Here is a 26,845-nt window from a genome sequence, read left to right on the forward strand (position 1 = left end):
ACTCTCCCTGCACCCATCCTCCCCTTCATATAGCTTTCATATGAAACCTATAACTTGGTTTCATAGTAGGGCTGAGTACATTGGATACTTTTTCTTCCATTCTTGAGATACTTTGCTAAGAAGAATATGTTCCAGCTCCAACCATGTAAACATGAAGGAGGTAAAATTTCCATTGTTTTAAAAGGCTGCATAATGTTCCATGGTGTACATATAACACAATTTATTAATCCATTCGTGGGTCAATGGGCACGTGGGCTTCTTCCATGACTTAGCAATTATGAATTGGGCTGCAATAAACATTCTGGTACAAATATCTTTCTTATAATGTGGTTTTTGGTCTTTTGGATATATATGTAGTAGAGGAATTGAAGGATCCAATGGCAGGTCTATTTTTAGATCCCTAAGTGATCTCCAAACATGTTTCCAAAAGGAATGTATTAGTTTGCACTCTCACCAACAGTGTAGAAGTGTTCCTTTTTCTCTACATCCACGCCAGCATCTCTGGACAGGTTGCTTTTTCCCTCGTCCTTTGGGTAAAGAGAAAGGGCTTTGGTTGGGGGTTTTTGGTTTGTGCTTGTTGGTGTTTTTGGGTTATCACTTTCTTCAGCTCCAAATAGGGATGTATGAGGCCAAAAAAAAAAAAAAAAAGAAATTCCAGTGAACTCATTATGGTGTTGTTCTTTAGGTCCCTGGTTTGTCTGCCCTTTTCATTCTACCTTTTAGATTGTTGTGTTTGCTTTACACATATAATCCCCGGGGTTTTTGGTTGCACGTAATGAGATGAAAACAGAGAAAGCACACTCACTTCATTTTATCAGAAGTGGAAGTATTCCATCGTGGGTTTCTCAGAATGAACTTTTTGCCCTTGTACCTCAAGAAGATGTGCTTTCATTTCCATGCCCAGCTGCTTCTGAATATTGTTATCAATAATGATAAAATGAATCACCCATTGTAATGCTGAAGAGGTCTTTGCTTTGTAAGAGGTTTGGAGAAGTTAAAAGCCTCTCAAATTTCTTCCAAAATGATATGGGCTTAACTTTATCCTATCTCTAGGTTAGGTTCTCTCCAATATAAGTCTAGCAGTCACTTTGCACCAGCTGTCTCACTGGCTCAGCCCTCACTCAAAGGGTCTCCAGAGTCTTCCCAGCAGAAAGCCATCTGAGTGCCCTGAACCTTATTTCTACACAGTTTGGATGATGCTGAGAGACATGAGTATATTTTGGTTATGAAATCTGTGTGTGTTTCAGATTACAGTCTTGTCCTCTTCTCTACATATACTTATTTTAAGAGTCAAAATCAGAAGGATAAATGATCCATACCTTCCTTTAAAGCTGCACGTAAAGGCACTTTTATTTCTGCCCTTCTCCCAACGATGAAACATGTACTGAGTATACTATAAATGACTGAATGAGTCAGTTGCTTTGAACTCTGTATAAATCCCACTTTCAGAGTAGAATGGAAGATGTCCCATGGTTCATTTACCTACAAAGTGGCATAAGCTGTTATTCTGTTATTCTCCAGAATTATAAAGGATTGAAAAACTTAATGCATAAAAGACATGCAATAAAATTCTGGGCTGTCAAGCAGAGAAGACCGTTTTGGTAATTTAAAGGAAGGAACTTGTAGAATGAACTGCAAACTTACTCTTGGTTTAAAATACAATTGAGAAATATGCTGGGCGTCCCCTCCACAGAATATAATGCTGAACTTTAAACAGATGCTTTCAACTTTAAAAAGCTTTTACGAAGATAAAAACACTACTAAAAGGTTTGGAATAATAGAAGCATTTCGAATTTTTGTTTTATGTTACTGCCTCATAGGAACTCATAGGTGGGTCAGGCAAAGAGAAAGTGCAGGCAGAGACCAAGGTGAACTTTGCACTGGCCCAGCCTTTGCCCAAAGACTCTCTGTGCTGTGATGGTAGAACTTGAAAGGGTTGTGTCAATATGTTTTTGTAACATTCAATCACTATTGAAGCCTCCAGCATCCCAGAATGCCAATTTGGATAATTCACTAGAGAGTGACCTTCAGAGCAACAGTAAGTCCATTACAGAAATGATTAGACTTCTAAGCTGTTTTCTTGATGTTCTGAAGTTATAGGAAGATGGAAAATGTTGAAGGGAAGGATGGTTGGGGCAGTGGGGAGGGCAGTAAGAGCAGCATGATCTAGGGAAGGTTAGTGGGTGCCAGCATTCAGATTTGTTCAGGCAGCCACCATGAGGCAGTGTGGGCAAGTCTCCAGATGGGCAGGAGGCTGTGACCCAGAGAAGGACAAAGGTTGCCCATAGCAGCCTCTGATGCTTCTATCCTACCAACTGCCAAAAAGCAGACTGGAAGGCTGTCTTGCTGTCTATCTTGAAAAATCTGAACTGTGGTTGGGCAGTGTTCTTTGTGCCATTGACTTTTAGCTACCTTATTTGGTTTAACAGGAAAGTTCTAGAACATGATTAAGCAAAGCGAGACCCCATCTCTACTAAAAATGGAAAAACTAGCTGGGTGGGTTGGCAGGTGCCTGTAGTCCCAGCTGCTCAGCAGGCTGAGGCAAGAGGATTGCTTGAGCCCAGGAGTTTGAGGTTGCTGTGAGCCATGATTCCATGGTACTCCATTCAGGGCGACAGAATGAGACTCAGTCCCAAAAACAAACAAACAAAAAACAAAAACCAAAAACCCCCCAAAACAAAAGAACCCCAGAGCTTTTGACCTAAACACATCTAACTCAAAACTCTGATTGCATGTCACTGCAAACTCTGGCTTGTTTTCTTGTTAATTCTACATAGCTATTTTCTTCATTTTAAGAGTAAAGATAACGTGATGTCTTTCTCAGAGGGTTGTTACAGTCATTAAATGTGATAACACAGGAGGGGCTTGGCACATACTAAGAGATTAATGATAGTCACTGGTATTTGCCAATGTCATTATTAACTATTTATCTAAATAAATTTTTCTATGGCTTGGTCTAATTGCTCTAATTATTTATACGCAAGTTTCAGACAGGCTAACAGTTTGGCAGTTTGCTGAGTAACACAGTGTTATTTATAACAGGTGTGTACCTGTGAGTGCTGGCAGACTAGTGTTGTCTACCCCCAGTAGATTCTTCTTTACAAAATGACCATGCTTCTGGATATATCAGCAGTTTTAAACCTGTGGGTCATGACCCCTTTGTAACAATGAAAATACATCCTGCATATCAGATATTTACATTATGATTCATAACAGTGGCAAAATTACAGTTATGAAGTAGCAACGAAAATAATTTTATGATTGGGGGTCACCACAACATGAGGAACTGTACTAAAGGGTCGCGGCATTAGGAAGGCTGAGAACCACTGGGATATATGCTCCCTAGATGAGGGCCATGCTAGGGTTTGACTCCTACACAGAAATACTTTTGCTGCAGAATTTCCTGTCAAGTCATCAAAGTTTTAGATGATGAGCCAACAAAGTATATAAAAGAGATGTTTCCAGTTTGGGAGGCAAGGCCAAGAGCAGGTGAGAAGTGGGTGATTAGCAAATGCAGCTGCTGAAAACACTAAACAAATTAACCCCATACTTTTTCCTTCAAGTTGGAGGAGGAAGTTGTTGGTTTAAATGATAATCGAAATTCACCATCTGAATTTGGAGCATTGCACTGTGAGGGGAAGATGGCCAAACCTTGGCTCTCAGCTTTCTCTACTCCCAAGCTATCCTTGGGCTTTGCTGTGTCACATGTGAGGGTGAGGTCTTCCCTTCCAAGGTTTGAGTGCCCCAGGGATCAGCCCATGGCCACAGACATGGGGTTCTGCTAGGACTTTGGTTAAGGCTCCTTTGTGACAGCCGCCTACTTGGAGACTGCTTGACACAGACTCATTTGTCCAGGAACCCCAGGAACCTGGCTGCTGCCAGCACGTTGGTCTTGTGCTGTTGCTTCTTGTTCTCAGAGCCTTGCCTCCTCTCCCTAGCACCTTGGTGTTATGCCCTTGCTGCTTGAGCTCAGAACCTAGAGCAATAGCATGGCCTCTCCCCAGCATGGCCAGCAAGAAGAGCACTCAGGTTTCCCGGCCTGATCTGAACTGCCTCTTGGCCAGAACTGCACAGTGGTGCCTGGGCCCACACTGTAAGGGAAGTTGGGATATGCTGAGGAGGAAGCCCATAACCGAAAGGTAGAAGGTCCACAGTCGAATGGCAACAAATCTGTGGAGGCTCCTTAAAGAGGAAGGCACATGAGAAAAGCCCGATTGCTGGGAAAACTGCTTTGCAAATGAGTGGTGCAGCTGCTGAATCTTTGAAGACAGCAGTGCTCTCAGAAATACTAATCTAACCACATATTAGTTCAAATGCCTGGCCCATGAGTGACCATGTCACATGTACAGTCTCTCTCACAAGAGTTTCTGGAAGGATTCGGGTTTAAATGCTATTGTGGAAAGTAAATACAATGTTCCCATTTCCTCTTTCCTCTCCCTCCTCTACCAGCTGCCCCTGCCCCATCTCCCAAATCTGTATTCTCTCTCATTCGTTTGTTTAGCCGACACCAACAGTCTCCAACAGAACAGAGTTGCTAAGTAACATACATCTCTACCACGTTTTCATTTTAAAAGACTAAATTAGTACATCAATAAATGCCATTTCTGTATAGTGACAGTGAGTATGATTTATATGTTAAGATTCTGAGGTAAAAAGGACCGTAACAAGCTAACTAATTTTGAATAAATACATACGGATGGCTTAAAGCTATCTACCTATACTCCATTGGTTGGGTTCATTGAAGCTTGTGATGCATGGTGGTGTTAATATCAGGGGGAACTTTAAAGTTATCCTCATGAAAACTCACAGATTCATAATTATAAGCTAGAGTATCTTTTATTACTTTTAAAATAACGAAGTTTTGTTTTCCTCATTGTCCCTAAATCATTGATCCAGAGGCATCTCTTTATACCAGGACAAAACAATACTTTATATGAGGTTACAGTCTGATCCTTTCAGTGTCAGAATTTTTAAATGAAGAGCATAACTTTCTCTTCTGAGCTGTACACAGAGTATTGCTTACCTGTTTGACTCTCTGGTGAGAAGAAATAGCAATGTTCCAACATAAGAATTGGTGCATTTTTTTCCAAGATCCCCTATTCTATTTATTTTCAGGGCTTGTTCTTAAAACCCCAGTGGACCTTAGGGTTCAGTGGTAACAATATCAAAGGATGTGAAAGCTGTCGGGGTATGACAACATTGTACTTCTCAGAAGGCTGCACCCTGGGTCCCATGAGTGGGCGTGGTATTAGTGGGCAATGATTTTCAGGTTAGGCTCTGCATTCTTTCTGGTTGTAGATTTCTATAAGGAATGGAGAAGGAAGATGCTATACAAGTGGGTTACGAAGGCAGACTAAGCCAAACATTCCTTAGTAATGTCCTTGATTCAGGTGGAGATAACTTTATTTTGAGAACTGAAGACAAACTGGGCTAGTTTGTGGCAAACTACACTTTGGTTGGAGGTTACCTTAATCCCACTAGTCTTCAAGCCTCACTGCTAAGCCGTGCATTCAGAAATGTTGGCCATGCAGGCTTTTCAGGCAGCTTGGGCTTCTATCAAGAAAGAGTTTAGGTACTGGGTACCTGTTGCTTAATGGTGAGAGCGCCAGCCCTGTGCACTGGGGGTGGTGGGTTTGAACCTGGCCAGGGACTGCTAAGCAAAAAAAAAAAAAAAAAAAAGAGTTTAGGTTTAGGATGAGTTCAAGTCCTGGATCTGCCTCTTGATGGCTGTATAACTTTAGGAAACTGCTAAATGTCTCTGTTTAATAACTTATGCTTTTTGCCCCATGTGAGGATAAGTGAGTTGTCGTGTGAGATGTAAACAGGAGAGTGTTAGCACATATTAAGGCCTCAGTAAACTCTTACCTTTCCATTTTGATGGTCTGGCTTTCATAAGACCCATTCATGTAGACCTAGAAGGGAACTTAGAACCCTCTAGTCCAATATGCTTATTTTACAGAGGAGAAAACTGAGGCCCAGGAAGGGAAAAGAAATGGCTTCTGACATAACTTGTAAAAAAGTTGGTCTCCCACTTGCTGCTTCAGGGTGGGAGTTTTTTGTTTGTCTTTTTTTCTATCATACTCTAGCCTCCCTGTAAATGAGCCTTTTTCTTTTTTTTTTTTTTTTTTTTTGCAGTTTTTGACTGGGGCCAGGTTTGAACCCACCACCTCCGGTATATCGGGCCAGCACCCTACTCCTTTGAGCCACAGGTGCCACCCAGGCCTTTTCTCTTCTTCTGAGCAGACCACTCACATCACCTGGTCTCAAGGTTCAAGCCACTATTATTACTCTTCTGGAACACAGCAAGAACCTCCCAACTAATCTTGCTAGTCTACCCTTGTCCCCTTCAATGTATTCTCAACCTAGCAGCTCAGAGCCTGTCCTTGTAAATCATTACACCCTCTCTTCCTTAACCTTTGGCTAGTTGCATCCAGTCCAGTCCTTGCCTTCTTGCTGTTCCTTGCTCATGCTGGGCACATTCCAGTCTTGAGGTTTTCTGAGGGCCGTTTCCTTTACTTGGAATGCTTTCCACCAGACACGCACACAGTTTGCTCCCTCATCTGGCACTTCCCATTTTCCAGTCGGGCTTCCTCCTGCCCTGCAGTTATGACTCGGGGCCGTATTCTGTGTCTCCTTAGGCAGTGTGCTGTCTGCTAGTAGAGTGGAGTTGCTATGAGGACCCGACTTTTTCATAGCTGTGTCTCCAAAGTCTAACACAGGGTCTAAAACGGGAGGTGTCCAGTAAAGATCTGCTGAATGTGTGAATGAGCAGTGTGTGAAAAGGGCGCTTCCTTAGGCGTTCTTATCAGAGAATAAAACTAAGCAAAGTGGGGCATCCTTCATTAAATATGCTGTGGCGTGGGGCTTTCGAACAAGAGAAAATGTACTTATGTATTTTTTAACATAATCTGCTCATACTTGTGTATGCATAGCTAAACAAACAGGGATCTATCTTTTTGAGTTAATTGCTGGAAATGAAATATTTTGCAAAGCCCAAACAAAACACTTCCTTAAAACTTTAAGAATATATCTTAGTTCTGGTGAATCAGTAAAAACATACCTGTTTTTATTCTCTCTCTTTCTGGGTGCTAAGAGAAACTTCAAAGAAAACAAGATGCAGACCAGAGGTCAGCGCTCATGAATCAGATTTCATCTCGATAGCCTTTTTATAGACCTGTAACAAAGTGGAGTCCTGCACTGTGCTGGGTAATGGGCGTCCTGACAGCCCCATGACTGTGTGGCATGAGGAGGCGCTGCTGAAACTCTGCTACTTCAGATGGAGATTTCGAGTGTTTTCATTAGGTACAACAGCTGTTTCTATTACAGATAACAGATCGCAGAGGTGGTGATGCTGATATCAACTTCTAGTGGGCTCAGAACACAGTGTAGCTTGTACAATTAGGTCTTTTTTTAATTATTTTTTTCTGCACACGCAAATTAACTCTGTAGCAGTAAAAGGAAATTACTTACTTGCTACTGAATGGTCTGAACGTGATACAATCATCTTTTCTAGAATTCACATTAACCAGATTAAAAGCCCTTGGGAAAAATTTGGCACCCTACTCCTTCCTGTTCACATCTTCCTAAAGACCTCTCAGGGGCTTCCATTTGGAAAGCTAGGATCATTACTGGGGCTTTTAATACAGAAAGACTGGCTGCTCACCACTGAATCTTTCTAGACGCCCAGTGGTGGGGGCTCTGCTGTGTCACCAGCGTGGAGTCCTTGACCTCACCAGCCTCCTGCCTGTTTGGAGGTTAGTTTTCTAGCACAGGCCACAGGGTAACCATCTCACTAATGAACCTGTTTCCAAGATGGTCGCTATCATTTTATGCTCTCACTGAACGCACATATCGCTCTGCCATTGACAGGAGGTGGAAGCTATTGCTCCAACCCTTTGACTGTAGGGAGGCTGGACTGGGACTTCTTCCATCAGCAGAATAAAGCGGAAGTTGCTGTGCCAGTTCTGGGCCCAGACTTTAAGAGGACTGATAGTTTTTACTTTCTTTCCCTTAAAATATTTCCTCTTGGAACCCTGCTGCCATGCTGTTTGAAGCCTAACGCACACAGAGAGGCCACATTTAGACAGTCCAGGCCACTGCCTCAGCTGCCTTGTGTCAGCTGTCAGCCATGGGAGCCAACCATTGTAAGTCCAGCCTGGGTCAGCCTGCGGATGACTTGAGCCCCGTGCTCAGAAAGCATCTGAGTGCACTGCATGAGAGGCACTGCACAAGGACCACCAACCCACATAACTGTCAGACCACAATAAGTTATTTTTAAACTGCTACATTGGTGTGGTTGGTAACACAGCAATAGGTAACTGCGATAGAGACAAAGTAAGAAACCACAGGAAAAGCGCTCCTGTGAATGTAGGCATCAAAGAACATACTAGCTTAGAGTGACTGGACTTAGTGGTTATCTGTGAGAATAGGTACCAGTCTCTCTTCCACGTCTTTAGCTGATCCCTAGAATTTAGTAATTAAACTGTTCTCTTACCATTTGGACCCGTAAATATAAATATTTACTGTACATATGCAAAATATGGAGGAGGGACAATGCTCTAACCAGAGTACAGAAAACTTGCTCTGTGTAGGGCAATTCTAAAGCCATTCTAGTCTTTGTAGCAACTGTTCAGCTCAGGCAGATTGACTCAGATGGTATGTAAATGGAGGGCATGGCTGTGTGGAATAAACTTTACTGATAGAATAGGTGGCATGCTGGATTTAACCTGTAGACCATAGTGTGCTGCCATCTGTTCTAAACGATTATCTCTATAGCCAACAGAGACAATTGCTTATACAACTCAGGCCTCATGGGCATTAGCTTCGGCTGGTCCCAGCTCCAATCCTACCTGCCAGTCCTTTTTAGTCCCCATTGTAGGCTTTGCCTCCCAAGTTTGAAATGTCCCCTCAGGGTTCTTCTCCCTCCATGTGCTCCTTGTCAGCCATGCCACCCCCTCAAATGATCTCAACTAACACCAACTTGCCATTAACTAAGAAATCTGTCATTCAGCGTTCTATCTGGCACTCGGCACTCCTGTATTTCCCCTGGATACCTCGTCACACCTATGTTCAGTGTACTCTTGTGCCTGGTATTAACCAACAGCCTCTCCATCCCAAACCCGTCCTTCTGTGGTCAGATAAAACGTAAACAGAATATGTGTGATTTTACTGTGTTATTGGTAAGGCTTCCGGTAAAAAGTAGGCTATTAGTGAAGTATTTTCCTTTGCACCCCTGACTCCTGCACCTTTCAGGGTCAAATGTATATCATTGGGCCTCTAGGCTGATTACAAAAGACACATGTTTCCTCAGATGTACCAGAATCCTTTGAGGCTGGTTGTCACCTTCTCAACTTTGGCACTTTGGGCTTATCTCATATCTCCTGATACCATTCTCCTTTTTTGAGTCTCACTTTGTGCCCTGGGTAGAGTGCTATGGAGTCATCTTATCTCACGGCAACCTCAAACTCTAGGGCTCAAGCAACCTCCTGCTTCAGTCTCCCAAGTAGCTGGGACTGCAATGCTGCAATGATACCTGACTAGTTTTTCTATTTTTGGTAGAGTTGGGGTCTCCCTCTTGCTCAGGCTGGTCTCAAATGCCTGAGTTTAAGCAATCTACCTGCCCTAGCCTCACATTACAGATGTGAGGCACCAAGCCTGGCCCCCTTTTGTGGGTTCTTATAGAGATTGGAGGAAGCTGAAAGGGGAGTAGACTAATCAGAATGTACTGATTTGAGCTGGAATGGAGACTCCTCATTACTAACTTTCCATTTTCAGATGGTCCTATGGCAAGTACCATCTGGCAAGTCTCCTGAGTACCTGGGGCCAGGAACACCTCAGTACATCTAAACTCCAGTACCACTGAAGGAATGTTCCTCTATTTCTAACAATCAGCATCAAAAATATCAATGTGCTGGTTTCTCTGTAGTTCCCTGAAAGGTAGCCGGTATTCCTCAAGTGACGCAAGCGGGGGAGGAGCTAGGAAGTGCACTGAACATGAAGGTGAGCATGACGGTGAGGAAGAGTCACAGAGGCACACGGCCACACTCGGTGCAGAAGGAGCAGACCTCAGGGGACAGATTAAATAAATCCATGCTTGCTTTCCGTCACACTTCCACAGAGATAGCTGCATTCATTTAAAAAAGATAACAAACAAAAAACAGCCCGAGAGCTTTCATTGGCTTTTATCTCATCAATTGATTTGACCCAAGATGGACATTTCTTTGAGAACGATAGGTCTCTTTCCTTCAGTTCCAGTTTTACCTTTTGGATTGTATTCCACACACGTTCTTTATGGTTTCTTCTTCCTTCAAGGGTGTCCATAGCATCTGCCATTAGCGACTGCAGCTGTGGCACCAAGATAAAAATTATCAGTGTGGAATTCACACAGAAATAGCTTCTCTAAATACACAGATTAAAACCTAATTAAAAAATCATTCGTACGCTGATGATTTTATTACTCATCTTTCCCGCAGTGAACATTGCCACCTCATCCTGGCCTGTCATTTTTGCCGAGTATTATTGCTGACATAAAATACTGAAACAATGAAAAATTCTTCTTGAAAATTTGTAGAAAACATACGGATTTTAATGTAGTAAGTGTTGATGTTTTGTTAAAAACAGGTTTGGGTTGTAAAGAATGAAGGCAGCCGTTAATTCTCTGGGAAACGGCAAGTAGTACCTGAGAGCGTTTTAGGGTTCCCTCCTGAGGCTGATGCGTGACCATCCCAGGCATGGCGAAAGCCCGAGGACAATCCTATGAATGTGCTGTTTTACTGCCTCTTAAAGAATCTAGTTCATTTTACTTCTTTTGCTATTCTTTTCTTTGTTAAAATTTTGAAATAACCAAGTATTTCTTTTTTAGGTCCCAGTGGAAGGCAAGTTTTAAACACTCTACTCTTTGCCCCAAATGGGAACCTGCCACATTCCAATTTAAAGCAATCTGTACACACAGTGCATATGTGATCGCAAAGTTAGACACTGCAGCAAAGCCAGCGAGATTCTAAAGTTTAAAAAACATTTTCTGAAAAAAAAAGAGCAAATACCAGTTCAGTTCCCTTTAGCATTAAAGTATGGGCCTTAGATATTTGTCCTGTGGTTTAGACATTACGAGCTTCAGGAGGAGGACACGGTGGGGTCACTGGACGGTCTTCTATCGAGCACTTGCTATTTAAACAGCACCATACAAGGTATTGCGAGGACTGATTTTCTAGCTTAACTCATTTTTGGAAGTTGGAAAGTATTAATGAAATCTCGTAACATACATAATTTCTAAATTATGCACATATACACGCACATATACATAAACATATATTTAATTTTATTTCCAGTGGGCATATAATGTGAAAATATCCCAAAGAATTCCATTTCCTAAGGTTTCAGATAGTGAGATTACACATCAGACAGGGGTGTCAATAATGCTAGTTTGGTGTTCTTTGTGTATATTTTGAAAAATAACTATTTCCAGGAAAAGAAACCCTACAGATGTGTGCTTAAGAAGACGTAAGGGCAGAGAATTCCCCCGTATTTTTCACTTAAATTTTGAATGTGCTTTGCAGGAAGACAGGATCAACATTTTTATGGCTGCTTAAATTAACATTTTCTTTGCTTCCTGTTATCTCGGAGGACCATTAATCATCTAAAATTGGCTGTAAGATGCACTTTGAAAGCTCCATACTCATTGCACTCCTGAATGCCTTGTGAATGGCGGGATAAACACTCAGCCTTTTAGACGCCATTCTTCTGCATACAGCCATAAAGGTTTAGAAAGTATTATTGCCAGTTTTGACTTGGTAATTCCTGGATTAGTAGAAATTTCATAGTTTTCATTTTTAGTTTGTATTATTTTGTTATTTGGTTAGTCAGACAATTTCATATACTTACTCTGAACATCAGTATTTACTGAACACACTTTCTAACAGGTCTAGATGAACATTATAAATGTTGGCAGCTCATTTCTTGATTACATCTTTAAAAGCTCAAAGAGGGAGGTTTCCTTTAGTTATCTGACAATTATAGGTAATCAGCTTGGGCTGTTCTCATCCTTACTATGTGAATTCCATTCAGGTCTGTAATTAATTTTAGCTACTCTCAGGGCAGCGCCTGTGGCTCAGTCGGTATGGCGCCGGCCCCACATGCCAAGGGTGGTGGGTTCAAACCTGGCCCCGGCCAAACTACAACCAAAAAAAAAAAAAAAAATTTTAGCTACTCTCAATTAAAGCTTCACAGTAAAGAGCCTCCCCCATAATAGGATCTCCAAGTAGAGGAAATTTTACCTTTCCTAGAATGGGCAGCACACTGATCAGGGAGGGACTGCTTTCCAGACGAGGTCCAATCACTTCTAGTATTAATTACGGTTATGATATATGCATCTGTCCAAATATTGTTTCTATGAGACATTTCCTTCAACTAGTTTTTTGACTGGGTCTGTGTAAGGATAAAGTGTCTGGTTTTCTTAGCTAACTGGTCAATTCAGTTAGAAAACAGCAATTTTGACTAACTACATTTTCCCCTCAACTAAACAACTGTTTTGTTGATTTATCTAAATGTACGACTGTGTGTGTGTTGGCATTGCCAATGTACCTCATAGCAGCAGTAGTGATTAAGAAAACTCTAAAGATTATTTGGTAGGGTCATTTTCTATAAAAAAAAAAATCACTGTTTTGTCCTCTCACTTTTTCGTAGTAGAGTATCACACATTTACATATCTTGGGGTTTAAGAATCCACTTGTTACAATCTTGCTTTACTTAAAAAGTCTGACACACAATATGAACAATCAGCCCTTTTCTATGTTTTCGCGTGTCACAAAGTTTTGCCAGAAAAGTGAGAGCAGATGAAAAGCAGACATGCGCCTCCCTGCATTTTCCCCGTGCAACCATTAGAGTGCTGCGGGAGGGGTGGGCAGTTTTCCCTTGGACTACATTTATTATCACATTTTTTTCCCTCAGACTGTATCACTTTGGCTCAGGGCCTGTGAAAGCCTTAAACCAAGAAAAATAAAGACTTACCAGTTCTGCCTCCTGCTGACTGATGTCCTGTAGGTAGGGGATGGTCGCGAGCTCTGCCAGCGCCTGGTGGGTCACCTGGGACTGCTCCTTGACTCTCTGCAGCTGGCTGAGGAGGCTGGCATACTGCAGCTTCTCTGTCACACCTGCACATGCTCGGAAGCGCCCCTGGTCTCCCGCACAAGGCAAGGTTTTAGATTAGAAGAAACCACAGAAATAGACCTCTCTTGGGGGACGGAATTCAGGGCCTGTCAATATATTTACATCTTTTGAAGCAATGGTATCTAGCACAAATAAATGTTTCTATCATTTTATTTACTTCTTTATTTTTGGAGACAGAGTCTCACCCTATTGCCTTGGGCTATAGTACAGTGGTGTCAACCTAGCTCACAGCAACCTCCAACTCCTGGGTTCAAGTGATCCTGTTGCCTCAGCCTCCTTAGTACTTGGGACTATAGGTGCCCACATAGCAATGGATAGTTTTTATTTTTTTCTTATTTTTAGTAGAGATGGGGGGTAGGTAGGGTCTTGTTCTTGCTCAGGCTGGTCTCGAACTCCCAAGATCAAAGGATCTTCCTGCCTTGGCCTCCTAGCGAGCTGGGATTACAGGCATGAGCTACCACCTGCAGCCCCTTCTATCACTTTAGGCACTGTCTATAACCTCTTTTTCAAGTAAGTGAATACACCAGAAAAGGAGTTTTTTGCAGAGCTGTTGAGATGGGTTTGCTGGTTGTCCTGCATAGGGAGCCAGGCTGAGGGTGGAGAGGGGACGGAACCCGCACTCCCTATGTGACCACACATGGCTGTGTCTGGTCACCAAAGCATCCCAAGAGCTAAGAATTGCCTGTCTTTCTTTTATATAAAACAAACGTCTTCATGCCAGTTGAATCCTGAAAGATGTGTGAGGTGGCCCCTTCAGCGACTGTCACCCTCCAGCTCTGCTTTCTCCTCTGGGCTCCCTTGGTCCTCTCTTGTAGGCTTTGTTTTGCCCTGTCCCAACAACAGACATGACTACTCTGAACATCCATGAGGACCTCCAACCCCCAGGAACCTCTGCTATTTGGGGCTTTCTTAAGATAGGCACATTTAGAATCACTGTGGCCCTTGTGAGCATCACTCACAAAACAGCAGATATTGCTGGGCTGTGCCTGTGGCTCAAAGGAGTAGGGCACCAGCCCCATATGCTGGAGGGTGGCGGGTTCAAACCCAGACCCGGTCAAAAACTGCAAAAAAAAAAAAGGAGATATTGCTTTATCTAAAAGGCTTACTACAAATTGTAACACTTTATAGGAGAGACAAAGTTTATCATGAAATTCTCATATTTATCTTTAGGATAAAGTAATTCTGATTTGAGGGGGCACATAAGGTTAAAATAGAAGCCTTGGGTTTTTGCTGTTTGCAGTGTGGTAAGCAAGGAGAAGTCGCAAGGGGACCCAGCTGCACTTCCCCCGTAGTGCTTGGCGGGGAGGCTGGGGACCAATGTCCGGCTTAATGGCAGGGCTCCTAGTGGACCACACACACTGGAGTCACTGTGCTCATTTGCAGACAGAATTCTGGGCCTCACTCAGTGAATCACAATCTCTTGATGTGTTGCCCTAGAAATAGGCATTTCAGACACCTCCCCAAATATTCAAGCTTCTGTTTGATAACAAACCACTGTCTTAAAGCTTAGTATCTGAAAAACAAATGGAGACTTTACCTCTTTTGTGTTTACATGGATGGAGCTGGAAAATATTCTTAGTAAAGTATCTCAGGAATGGAAAAAAAATATCCAATGTACTCAGTACTACTGTGAAACCAATTCATAATCACTCACTTGCATATGAAAAATAAAACACAACTATAACCTAGGATGAAGGAGGGAAGGGAGGGGGGTGGGTCGATAGAGGGAGGGTTAGTAGGGGGACCACACCTATGGAGCCCATTGCAAGTACAAGTTGGATCTATCAGGTGTAGAACACAAATGTCTTAATGCTGTAATTGGGTAAATGAGGCGAAAGCTATGTTGATTAGTAGGATGTAAGCACTCCAATTTGTACAAATAATCAACACATCGAATCCCATAATGGCCTAAATGTATTTATGATCTAGGTAAAAATGACTAAATAATAAAAAAAAAGCTTAGTATCTGAGTAAAGACTACTTTAATTTGTGCATACTTAGGAAACAGAAACTCTTCCAGAAATTAGAGAAGGCAGACATATGATTCTCTTTCTTAAAAGAGATGACTCTAAAGAGAAAAGCTGTTAGAAAGAATATCATTAAAGAAGACCTTTAAATCAGTCCTTTCTGAAATGCCATGCTCATGTTTTGATGGGCAGCACCTCTGTAAGCTGGCATTTTCTAGAGTCTTGCAAATACATGACGGGTGGGCACTATGGCATTGCAGCTTCTTTATTCCTCTGTAACACCTACCTATGCTGTCCAACTAAGGTCTTTTTATTCACACTCATTTGTTATTCCTGATCATTTATCTGAAAAATCTATAACCCTGTAAGAGTGATAATTGCAAGTGGTGGATTTGGGGTCCCATCTCTGAACAGATGACAAAGCTGGCCTACCCATTGAGTTTAAACACACAGCTAAACAATGGCCTCTGTCAAATACAGCACAAGGAGCTGGAGGAGAAATGATTTTCTTTCTGAAGAAAAATTGCTTTCTTTGTCCTTCTTCAAAATAAACAATGGAGCAGTTACAGGAAAGTGGTGTAGTACTCCACTCCAAAGAGCCAAGCTTGCTTGGCAACATGATCTCTCAGTGTGATTTTTCAAAACATCAGGAAAATGAAAATAGTGGAAGGCAACAGTACTTTGTTAGCTTGGTTGCTGGATCCATAGCAGAACAGGGAGTGAGCCGTGAGGGGCAGGACACGGTTGGGGCTGATAGTCACCCACCCGCCCCTTCCCTAAGCCAAGAGCAGTTTTGGTTACCAGAAAACTCCAGATTAATGTTTTGTGTGTACAAGATAGGGGTTTCTGAAAGACAAAGTGAAAAAGAAGTAAAAAGCAACATCTAATGCCAGCAGAAATGTTTTAATGCTGCTGCTTTAAGAAAATAAAGGAAATAATAAAAACTGAAGAAATTAGCTTAAACATCTAATGCTTAGCAGAGGCTAAATCTACAGTGGGGGTAGCCCTGCCGGGGCACACCGGGAGCCATCCAAGGGCTCTTAGCTGCTGGAGAAAGTGTGATAAAGTGGCCACAAGCTCAGCTAAAGTCTCACCAGGGCACAATGAAGGTTAGGCAAATAACAAGTTCAAATGAAGGCTTCCATCAGAGGATTGTCAAGGTTTAATAGCAGTTATGGATGAATATTTGGCAAATATCTGGTATGGCTAAAAAGCACATTCATAGTATTTAGAATGTATCTCCATTTGGGATTACATATAGAAACATTGCAAAAACAGAGGCAGGAAATAATCATAATAATCATGTTCATTTCAAATGTGCATATGTAAACATTTTCTATGTTTCAGCTGGACGAAATTAAAAGTAAAGTTAATGAGGTATTAAAAACACGGTTAGGTCACTTTTTGGTAAGTCAGGCTGTGAAGGAGGCTTCATGCATGGCAAGAGATTTTATTATTTTAACTCTTTAACATTTAGCCTGGGAAGCACAGTACATAAGATTTGAAACTGACAGCAGCCAATAAAGTTACTGAATGGAAAAGCAGAGCGTGCCCAGCAGCATGTGAAAGAATTAGGACACAAATCCAGAGAAGAAAAATACCGTTACAGTAGGGCTGCTGGCTGAGTGGGGCGCAGTAGAATTATCAGCCTGCAGGAAGGTGGTAGCATATTTAGACTATAACTCGTAAAGTGCTAGAGTCATCCTGTTTGGCCATGTGTTGGGTGCCTAGTGGAACAATCTATAAAGATAAGGAAACTAGTGTCAGAAGTATAAGAGGAATCACTGTCTAAGACATGGAAATCTCCCGCAGATCAGAAAAGTTATTCTCTGCCCGCTGTGTCTACTGCCTCATGCAAAGAGGTGAAAATTCATGTTCTCTAGGAAGTTTTTCACAGTTAATCATTGTACACTTACATGTTCATTTTTAAAAAATTGAATCTAGCTATGGAGTCATTCCTGTGTTGTTTTATGTGTGTTTTGCCTCTAGCAAGGTCTGTACATTTAATTAAAAGAGATGTTGTATGTCTTACTGAAAAGTTTCTGGAGTCTGAAGCTCTGACTTTGAGCTCTAGCTCCCAGTCCTCTAGGTGTGTGAACTGGGACACATCACTGCTCTGAGTTACAGTTTCCTCCTGGGTAAAATGAAGGGGGCACAATGCTACCAAGTTGTGAGGACGGAATCAGATAATGTCAAGGAAAACGCTTTTACATCTCAGAGTGCTATGCTTGCGCTTCTACATTTTAAACCCCTAGTTCCTAAGTGGAACTTTCTGCATACAATCATCTAGTTAATAACCAAGACTATTTTGGATTTATTTTCTAATATGTTAGAGTTAACAAAATTTCTTCGTTATAAAATATTTCAGGAATTTAAAAGCAAGAGTAATTTGTTAGCTTTACAATTTATTTATTTATTTTTTTACAATTTTTAAGCCTATTTTATACTTAAAATGTTTCTATTGAGGGTAAATTGCTATGCTATTTCTTCATGTATAATTTGTGGAGAACAAAGACATGTATCTTTTATTTCAGTGAAGGGAACTTGAAAGTTGGAGCAGCCAATAAACACTCCCTGTGCCATTGCAACTTACTATGTCGCCAGGTGGACTTTTTTCCTAATTAGATTTTAGGTAAAATTAGATATTATAAAACTAATATTTACTAGGTGATTCAAAATGCTTGAAGGAGAGATCATGAGAATGCTTGGCACCATCTAAGCATTATTTAAAAATCTGCATACTTATCATTGTTTCTGTAACTTAATATAAATGTTGTAATACTTAAATATTGTGTAACTGATTCTGGTCATAGAATTATGTCAAGCACTACTGGTCTTAAAAATCGTTTTCACTGAAAACACTGTCAAAATGAATTAAAAATCTTTGAACATATATGACTCAACATATATTTCTTAGCCATTAGGCCTGAATGAAAATGTGGATGTTGGGGCGGCGCCTGTGGCTCAGTCGGGAAGGCGCCGGCCCCATATACGGAGGGTGACAGGTTCAAACCCTGCCCCGGCCAAACTGCAACCAAAAAATAGCCGGGCGTTGTGGCGGGCGCCTGTAGTCCCAGCTACTCGGGAGGCTGAGGCAAGAGAATCGCTTCAGCCCAGTAGTTGGAGGTTGCTGTGAGCTGTGTGAGGCCACAGCACTCTACTGAGGGCCATAAAGTGAGACCCTGTCTCTACAAAAAAAAAAAAAAAAAAAAAAGAAAATGTGGATGTTACATATAGATAACTCTTTACCCTGGTAGAAAAGTAAAACCAAGCCTCAGTCACCAGTATTAAGAGCACAGCAGAACCTCCATAGCTGACCACCTCCTTAAGTTGACTTAATTTTCATAGACCAGACATGCACCACATTTATGTATCAGTACGGTAGGCCTCATTGCTTATGTTGACACTTCTGTATGTTGGCCAGTTTGTTACAGTCCCTTGGGTGGTCAACTTACAGAGGTTCTACTGTAATTGAAAAGTCTAAAATTCTTTAGGATAAATATCTTGTCCAAGTGACTGGTCACTTTCAGTTAATGGAAATGTACTGGATGTTGGTTGTGTTCTACCCAGACAATTGAGGCTAACTGGTTAGACACTGCAGCTCTGAGTCCAGTCCATTCCTAGAGATGATGTCTCAAACCCCACCTGAGTGAAAGGTCTAAGCAAATGAGTGATCTAAAGAAAGACTTGAAAATCCACAGGACAGGACAGGCGTGGTGGCTCACACCTGTAATCCCAGCACTGTGGGAGGCTGAGGTGGGTGGATTGCTTGAGCTCACGAGTTCAAGACTAGCCTGAGCAAAAGCAAGACATTGTTTCTACTAAAAATAGAAAAACTGAGGCAAGAGGATCATTTGGCCAGAGTTGGAGGTTGCTGTGAGCTATGATGCCATGCCGTTCTACCCAGGGTGACAGCTTGAGACTCTGTCTAAAAAGAAAAAAAAAAAGAATCCCCAGGACACTAGCACAATCTTTATATTAGAAGAAAAATATGTAATATGAAAGTGTACAGCTTGTATAACGTAAAAGGAAGGTGTATAAAATATTCTTCTTGTCAAAGCAAGCAAAACCCAATACAAATACGAGGAATGAAGGAGGAAGGAGCCAGAGGAGCGAGGGGATTGGTGAGCTCTCATTGTGTGATTGGTGGGCACAATGTCAGGGTATATGGCACCCTCCTGGGTCCAGCACACAACTACAAGAAGGACTCTACCTAACAAATGTGAACATTGTAATCTAGTTGTTTATACCATCACATTAGCCTGAAATTAAAAAGAAAATAAACCAATAGAAATAATTCGGCACAGAGTGCTTCAACATGGACTCACAGCAGGGCCATGAGGTGGGCCTAGCAGATGTCAGCTTATTTTAAAAAATGAGAAAAAGCAGTTTAGCAGTCAGGGGCTTTCTTTGGCGTCACACACGCATCAGAGCATCACCATGGGCAAGTCCATCTCCACAGGCATCACCAACCAGGGTGATAAACGGTGAGGACAGTGCATTCCTGTCGGGGGATAGCATGTTTTGTCTGAAGAAAACATACCTGAAGGATCTTAAAAATACTCTTGAGGACTTCTTGGGGCCCAGCTAATGGTACTATGTAGGAATGATTTCTAGTCTTCACCTCATTACTTGCTTCATTAAACTAGGCTACCTTTGCAGCCAGTTTTATTCAATCCTGCTTCCTGAAGCTATGGCTGGGTAAATAAGAAAATACTTGGAACCAAAATTTAGATAAACCTGTGGTCCCTGGGTATTTTCAGGCTTATTCGCTTCCACTTCATTACAACTCTTTGAGATAATCTTCCAAAAACTGTTATTTATCATGGAAGAGAATGTAGGAAAGTTGATGAAATTTCTTGCAGTTAGCAAAGTTGTACTAAGACTCAATCTCAAGACAATCGAGTTATGAACTGGATGCTAAGAATCCCATTAATTAGGGTTTTAAAATTTCCTTTATAGACACACAAAGACAGATGCAGATACAAATTTCCAACTGTCCAGAATGCCCTGTGACAGATGAGAAGCAAATGACTTATGAACATCAAAAAATTGCACCAGGTCCAACCCAACCTACATTCACACTATGTTCTCGACTGGCACAGACGGGGTGGCCGGTCTTACTTCCTGACAGGTAACAGGGTAAGGTAGGCACTGCCTCCAGAAGCAGGGCGCAGGCGGGTCACCCCACAACGCCGGCATGCTGGCTCTAGAGGGCAGCCTATCCTGAGGAGATGGTGCCCGGGGATTGGGGTGGGGGGTTGTCCTCATTAGCAAAGCTTCCACTGCTTACAAGGGCCCATTGATGGTGACAGTGATGTGAGTGGGTCTCTGGGACAGTATTTTGGTGTGGTAGCCTAAGTCAGATAACACAGAGGTGGGTTTCTTCCTAATAGAAATATGCGGAAATAATTGAGTGCAACGTGGTTATAGAGAGGGGGAAGCTGGTGGCAGGAAAATTAGTATAAATGTGCTTTTGTATTTGTCATGCATAGAATTACAAATCATGCAAATAGATTAGGTGTTTTATGGCTTTTCTAAAATGCTGAATAATGTTATTGAGCAGATAAACTGCTGAACAGATGTGAAAGGGCTGTTTGTGATGACACCCTTGGTTTCCCTTGTAAGGAAAGAACATCAAATTGATGAGGAGGCAAGAAGAAAATTCTTTAAAATTTCCAACTTACAGGTCTTTTGAAAAATATTAAAAGGGGAGACATCTGCAGGCTTTACAGGCTGTTAGTAAGAAGTTCTCGTTATGTACTTCCAATACAATGGCTTAAATTTTGTAAAATAGCACAGTAATTTAGATCTTATTTCAGGCCCTTCAAGACTGAAAAGTAGAAAAGGCATATTTTCCCTGGATCACAGAAAGGAATTAGATAATGTTTTTTTCCTTACAGCTATACAAAGACCCATTGCCAATGTTTAGAGACGCATCTGATTCATCACCGTGGCGAGGAGGTACCAGTTTGACAAGCTCTGAATCCTGTGTAGGTAACAAGAGAGTTTGATCCAATAGCTCAATAAGTGAAACAGGGAAAATATTGTGCTTGCTAACCTTGTGTTATTTATTTGAAGTGAGAAATTCACTGCAGATTTAAATTAGATATGAGGAGGGTATAAAGAAAAGGCTCTTTAAAGAGGCACTAGCCTAATAAATGCTTGAAATTGAAAAGCGCAGCATTGTTACATGTTTTATAGTATAAAAGGAATAAAACCATTAGCTAAAAATTGTTTGGTTTTGCAAATGAGATGTACCGTGAATGTTTCTAGCATCCCCTGACACTTGCATTGCTTGTACCATAAGCTTTCCAATATTTGTACATTGGACAAGTAGGAAGGATACCTACGTTCAGCTGGGTGCTTCTAATAAAGTCCAGTATTGGCAAGACCCGCCTGCCCAGTGTCTCCATGTGTCTCCCTGCGTCTTCTCTGGTCAGCACGCCGAAAGGAGTCTTATGTTCTAAAAAGTGTAACAATAATCTTTTATGCCATCTTTCCCAGACTTCTATTTCAAAATTCTTTCTTTGGCAAGCTATAAGCAGATATCTCAATGTTAACAGATACGAAATCTTTGGTATAGAAACCAGTCCCATCCCCAGACCAGCAATATAACAAGAAAAGATCTGTGAGGAAGGAAACAGAGGAGACAGTGCCCTTTAGAGACTATCATTTATTCATTTTGTGCTGTTTCTCGAATGAGAGATCTAAGAGACAACATGTAACAATTCACCTTTCTCTTTAGAGTATGTTTTTTCTGAATTGTGAAAAAATGTTGTCATCAATGTGTCTGATTCTTGTCTTGTTCCTCCCAGGTATCATTCAAGTGTGCGGATCCAATTGACTTTGAATGTAGCTCAAAGTTCAGATAAGCCTCAGGGTATGCAGTACCAAACAAAACACAAGTTCTTAATTATGTGGTTAGAGATGAAGAAATAAATTCAATCTGACCCTGAATTCAGCCCATAAGTCAGAGATTTCAACTCAATGTAAGTATTTTCGTGATTTTTAAAAGTTTCTTTCTTTTTTTTTTGTGAGATAAACTAACGTAAAACTTTATTGGTGTGAATAAACACAGTCATAGGCTGAGGGAGAAAATCAGTAATCAATTCAATAGATACATAGAACTTTATGAAACATTATCAATGGTTAATATTTTAATCATGTAGCAATAGAAAAGATGAACATTACTCAAAGAAAAATTACTGCATCAACAGTGGTTAGATAATGAAATATTTTCCTGTATCGTTGATTATGAATAAATTTATCTGCTCTCACTACTTTTATTCTTCATATCTTTGGTACAGTTTTATTGTAAAAAAAGATTAAAATAAAATTCAAAATAATTTGAATGAACAAAGTAACACCATTGTATATTATTGACAGCATATCTAAATTTTAAAAAGAAAAAGTACAGTATCGATTAAACTTCTTTTTAACCAAACTTTTTAAGGTAAATTTCTCAGGAGTACTGAGACAAAAGTAGGTATAATAATCATTTTCATTTCTAAATTACAGCATAAAAAAATGTTTAAAACACAATGTAGAGTTGATATCATTAAGTAGCATAAAAATAGTGAGGTTAGGATAATAATGTGTAAAAACCATACAATATAAATTAATGTAAATGTTACCGAAATGTTTTAAAATTTAAATGGGCATACATTATCTGAAATAAAAGGTGCTACCTATAAATCAGAAGGATGCTCAAAAAAATAAATTAAGAATATATAGAGTAAAAAAAGAGACATAAAATAAAATGATAACTATTTCCAATGTAAATAAATCATTGAGAAAAAAATCATAGACCATGAGGTATATAATCTACTCATGTACATGGAATTGAATGGAATTTTTGAGCCCTTAATAGTAAGCCAAAAGGTCAAACTGCAATGAAGAAAGTGTAACTCTGCTTTAACATAAATCTAAATTGATTTTAGACAAGGTAAGTTTGAAAGAGCTGTAAGAGATATTAAAATATAAAAGAATTGACAGAATGGAGTAAAAACTTCATATGTGGAAGAAAAAAGAGATAATGATGATGAAAAAAGAAAGAACCAAATATATGTATATCATAACTACAAATATATTAAAATTTGAAGTCTCTGTAAGGAAGCATAGCATGGGAACAGGAACATTGAAAAGGTCTTTATACCTCCCTGTGATTCCCAAGGCTGAGTGTGCAGAATCCTCAGTATAGGCAGGTGGCTTCCCTGAGACACTGAGGCATTTTGGAAGGTCTGGGTCTGACCAGCAATGACTGTATATCAGGGACGGATGGCAGAACTTCTCCCACCGGACACCCATCACCTTGTTCCTGGCTGCCTCAATGACCTTGTTTATCATGCATCCATTTGATGTGCCCAGAGGAGCAACAAGTCACTCTCCAGGATGTAAAGTGATTCTCTTGGCAAGTAATTTATGTGTATTAATTAGGAATTACAAGTCACCGTTTGAGATGTATGGTCTGCTAAGTTAAACTATATCAGAAAGTGAACTTCAGAATCTAGGTGGTCATTAAAAGTTTTCCTTCAGCTAGTGGGAATTACCAAGCCCTTGATGTTTTTTTTTCTTTTTTTTTTTTTCTTAAATCATAGCTGTGTACATTGATATGATCATGGGGCATCATTCACTAGCTTCACAGACCGTTTACCAAGTTTCACATATACCCTTGTAAGATGCATCGCTGGTGTAATCCCACCAATCCTCATCCCTCTACCCACCTCCCCCCTCCCTCCCCTCCCTTTCCCCCTTTTCCCCTATTCTTAGGTTGTAACTGGGTTACAGCTTTCATGTGAAAACCCTAAATTAGTTTCATAGTAGGGCTGAGTACATTGGGTACTTTCTCTTCCATTCTTGAGATACTTTACTAAGAAGAATATGTTCCAGCTCCATCCATGTAAACATGAAAGAGGTAAAGTCTCCATCTTTCTTTAAGGCTGCATAATATTCCGTGGTGTACATGTACCACAATTTATTAATCCATTCGTGGATCGATGGGCACCTGGGCTTCTTCCATGACTTAGCAATTATGAATTGGGCTGCAATAAACATTCTGGTACAAATATCTTTGTTATGATGTGATTTTTGGTCTCCTGTGTATATGCCCAGTAGAGGGATTACAGGATTGAATGGCAGATCTATTTTTAGATCACTAAGTGTTCTCCATATCTCCTTCCAAAAGGAATGTATTAATTTGCATTTCCACCAGCAGTGCAAAAGTGTTCCCTTTTCTCCACATCCGCGCCAACATCTATGGTCTTGGGATTTTGTTGTATAGGCTAGTCTCACTGGAGTTAGATGGTATCTCAAAGTAGTTTTGATTTGCATTTCTCTGATGATTAAAGATGATGAGCATTTTTTCATATGTCTGAAGGCCGCACGCCTGTCTTCTTCAGAGAAGTTTCTCTTCAAATCCCTTGCCCAGCCTGCGATGGGATCCCTTGTTCTATTCTTGCTAATGCGTTTGAGTTCTCTGTGGATTCTGGTTATTAGACCTTTGTCGGAGACATAACCTGCAAATATCTTTTCCCATTCTGAGGGCTGTTTGCTTGCTTTACTTACTGTGTTCTTGGCTATGCAGAAGCTTTTTAGTTTGATCAAGTCCCAGTACTGTATTTTTGAAGCTGCTTCAATTGCCCAGGGAGTCCTCCTCATAAAATACTCGCCCATCCCGATTTCTTCAAGGGTTTTCCCTGCACTCTCCTCTAGTATTTTTATAGTTTCATGTCTTAAGTTTAAATCTTTAATCCAGTGAGAGTCTATCTTAGTTAATGGTGAAAGGTGTGGGTCCACTTTCAGTCTTTTACAGGTTGCCAGCCAGTTCACCCAACACCATTTGTTAAATAGGGAATCTTTTCCCTACTGAATGTTTTTAACTGGCTTGTCAAAGATTAAATAACGGTAAGTAGTTGGATTCATCTCTTGATTCTCTATTCTATTCCAGACATCTACCTCTCTATTTTTGTGCCAATACCATGCTGTTTTGATCACTATCGATTTGTAGTATAGTCTGAGGTCTGGTAGAGTAATTCCTCCTGGTTTGTTTTTATTTCTGAGTAATGTCTGGGCTATTCGAGGTTTTTTCTGATTCCATATAAAACGAAGTATTGTTTTTTCCAGATCTTTAAAGTATGACAGTGGAGCTTTAATAGGGATTGCATTGAAATTATATATTGCTTTGGGTAATATAGACATTTTAACTATGTTGATTCTTCCCAGCCATGAGCATGGTATGTTTTTCCATTTGTTAATATTTTCAGCTATTTCTTTTCTTAGAGTTTCATAGTTCTCTTTATAGAGATCTTTCACGTCCTTTATTAGATAAATTCCCAAATATTTCATCTTCTTTGGCACTACTGTGAATGGGATAGAGTCCTTAACTGTTTATTCAACTTGACTGTTGTTGGTATATATAAAGGCTACCGATTTATGAATTTGATTTTGTAACCTGAGATGCTGCTGTATTCCTTGATCACTTCTAAGAGTTTTGTAGTAGAGTCCCTAGTGTTTTCCAGATATACTATCATATCATCTGCGAAGAGTGAAAGTTTGATCTCTTCTGACCCTATATGGATACCCTTGATCGCCTTTTCTTCCCTAATTGCAGTGGCTAAAACTTCCATTACAATGTTGAAAAGCAATGGAGACAATGGGCAGCCTTGTCTGGTTCCTGATCTGAGTGGAAATGATTTCAATTTAACTCCATTCAATATGATATTGGCTGTGCTTTTACTGTAGATGGTCTCTATCAGTTTAAGAAATGTCCCTTCTATACCGATTTTCTTAAGTGTTCTGATCATGAAGGGATGCTGTATATTATCAAAAGCTTTTTCTGCATCGATTGAGAGAATCATATGGTCTTTGTTTTTTAATTTGTTTATGTGCTGAATTACATTTATAGATTTATGTATATTGAACCTTGAGATCCTGGGATAAAACTGACTTGGTCATGATGTATAATTTGTTTGATGTGTTGCTGGATTCTGTTTGTTAGGATCTTGTTGAATATTTTTGCATCTATATTCATTAGTGATATCAGTCTATAATTTTCTTTTCTTGTTGGGTCTTTTCCCGGTTCGGAGATCAGGGTGATGTTTGCTTCATACAATGTGTTGGGTAGTCCTCCTTCTTTTTCTACCTTTTGGAACAGGTTGAGTAATATAGGTACTAATTCCTCTTTAAAGTTTTGGTAGAATTCAGACGTGAAACCATCTGGTCCCGGGCTTTTTTTTTAGGGAGGTTTTGTATGGTTGATGCTATTTCTGAACTTGATATGGGCCTGTTCAACATTTCCACTTGATTCTGGCTAAATCTTGGAAGATGATGTGCTTCCAAGGATTGGTCAATTTCCTTCAGCTTTTCATATTTCTGAGAATAAAGTTTCTTGTAATATTCATTAAGGATTTTTTTGGATTTCTGAGGAGTCTGTTGTTATTTCGTCTTTGTTGTTTATGATTGATAAGATTAGAGATTTTACTCCTTTTTTCCTGATTAGGTTGGCCAAAGGTTTATCTATTTTATTGACCTTTGTGAAAAACCAGCTTTTTTATTTATTGATCTGTTATATTATTGTTTTGTTTTGTTTTCTTTTTTTTTATTGTTGGGGATTCATTGAGGGTACAATAAGCCAGTTACACTGATTGCAATTGTTAGGTAAAGTCCCTCTTGCAATCATGTCTTGCCCCCGAAAAGTGTGACACACACTAAGG

General features: G+C 40.4%; 1 protein-coding gene across 1 annotated transcript in view; it reads right to left on the reverse strand.

The window, feature by feature from the left end:
- SPATA16 (spermatogenesis associated 16) overlaps positions 1–26,845 on the reverse strand; it is a 316,780-nt gene that overhangs the window by 11,715 nt on the left and 278,220 nt on the right. Inside the window, exons 7-9 of the mRNA XM_053572851.1 lie at positions 21,485–21,597; positions 13,006–13,170; positions 10,261–10,344 (exon numbers count right to left, since the gene is read on the reverse strand). Of these exons, the coding sequence (XP_053428826.1) occupies positions 10,261–10,344; positions 13,006–13,170; positions 21,485–21,597 (362 nt within the window). The remainder of the gene's footprint in view (positions 1–10,260; positions 10,345–13,005; positions 13,171–21,484; positions 21,598–26,845) is intronic.

This window comes from Nycticebus coucang, chromosome 20 (genome assembly GCF_027406575.1).
Source record: "Nycticebus coucang isolate mNycCou1 chromosome 20, mNycCou1.pri, whole genome shotgun sequence".
NCBI classification, from domain to species: Eukaryota; Metazoa; Chordata; class Mammalia; order Primates; family Lorisidae; genus Nycticebus; species Nycticebus coucang.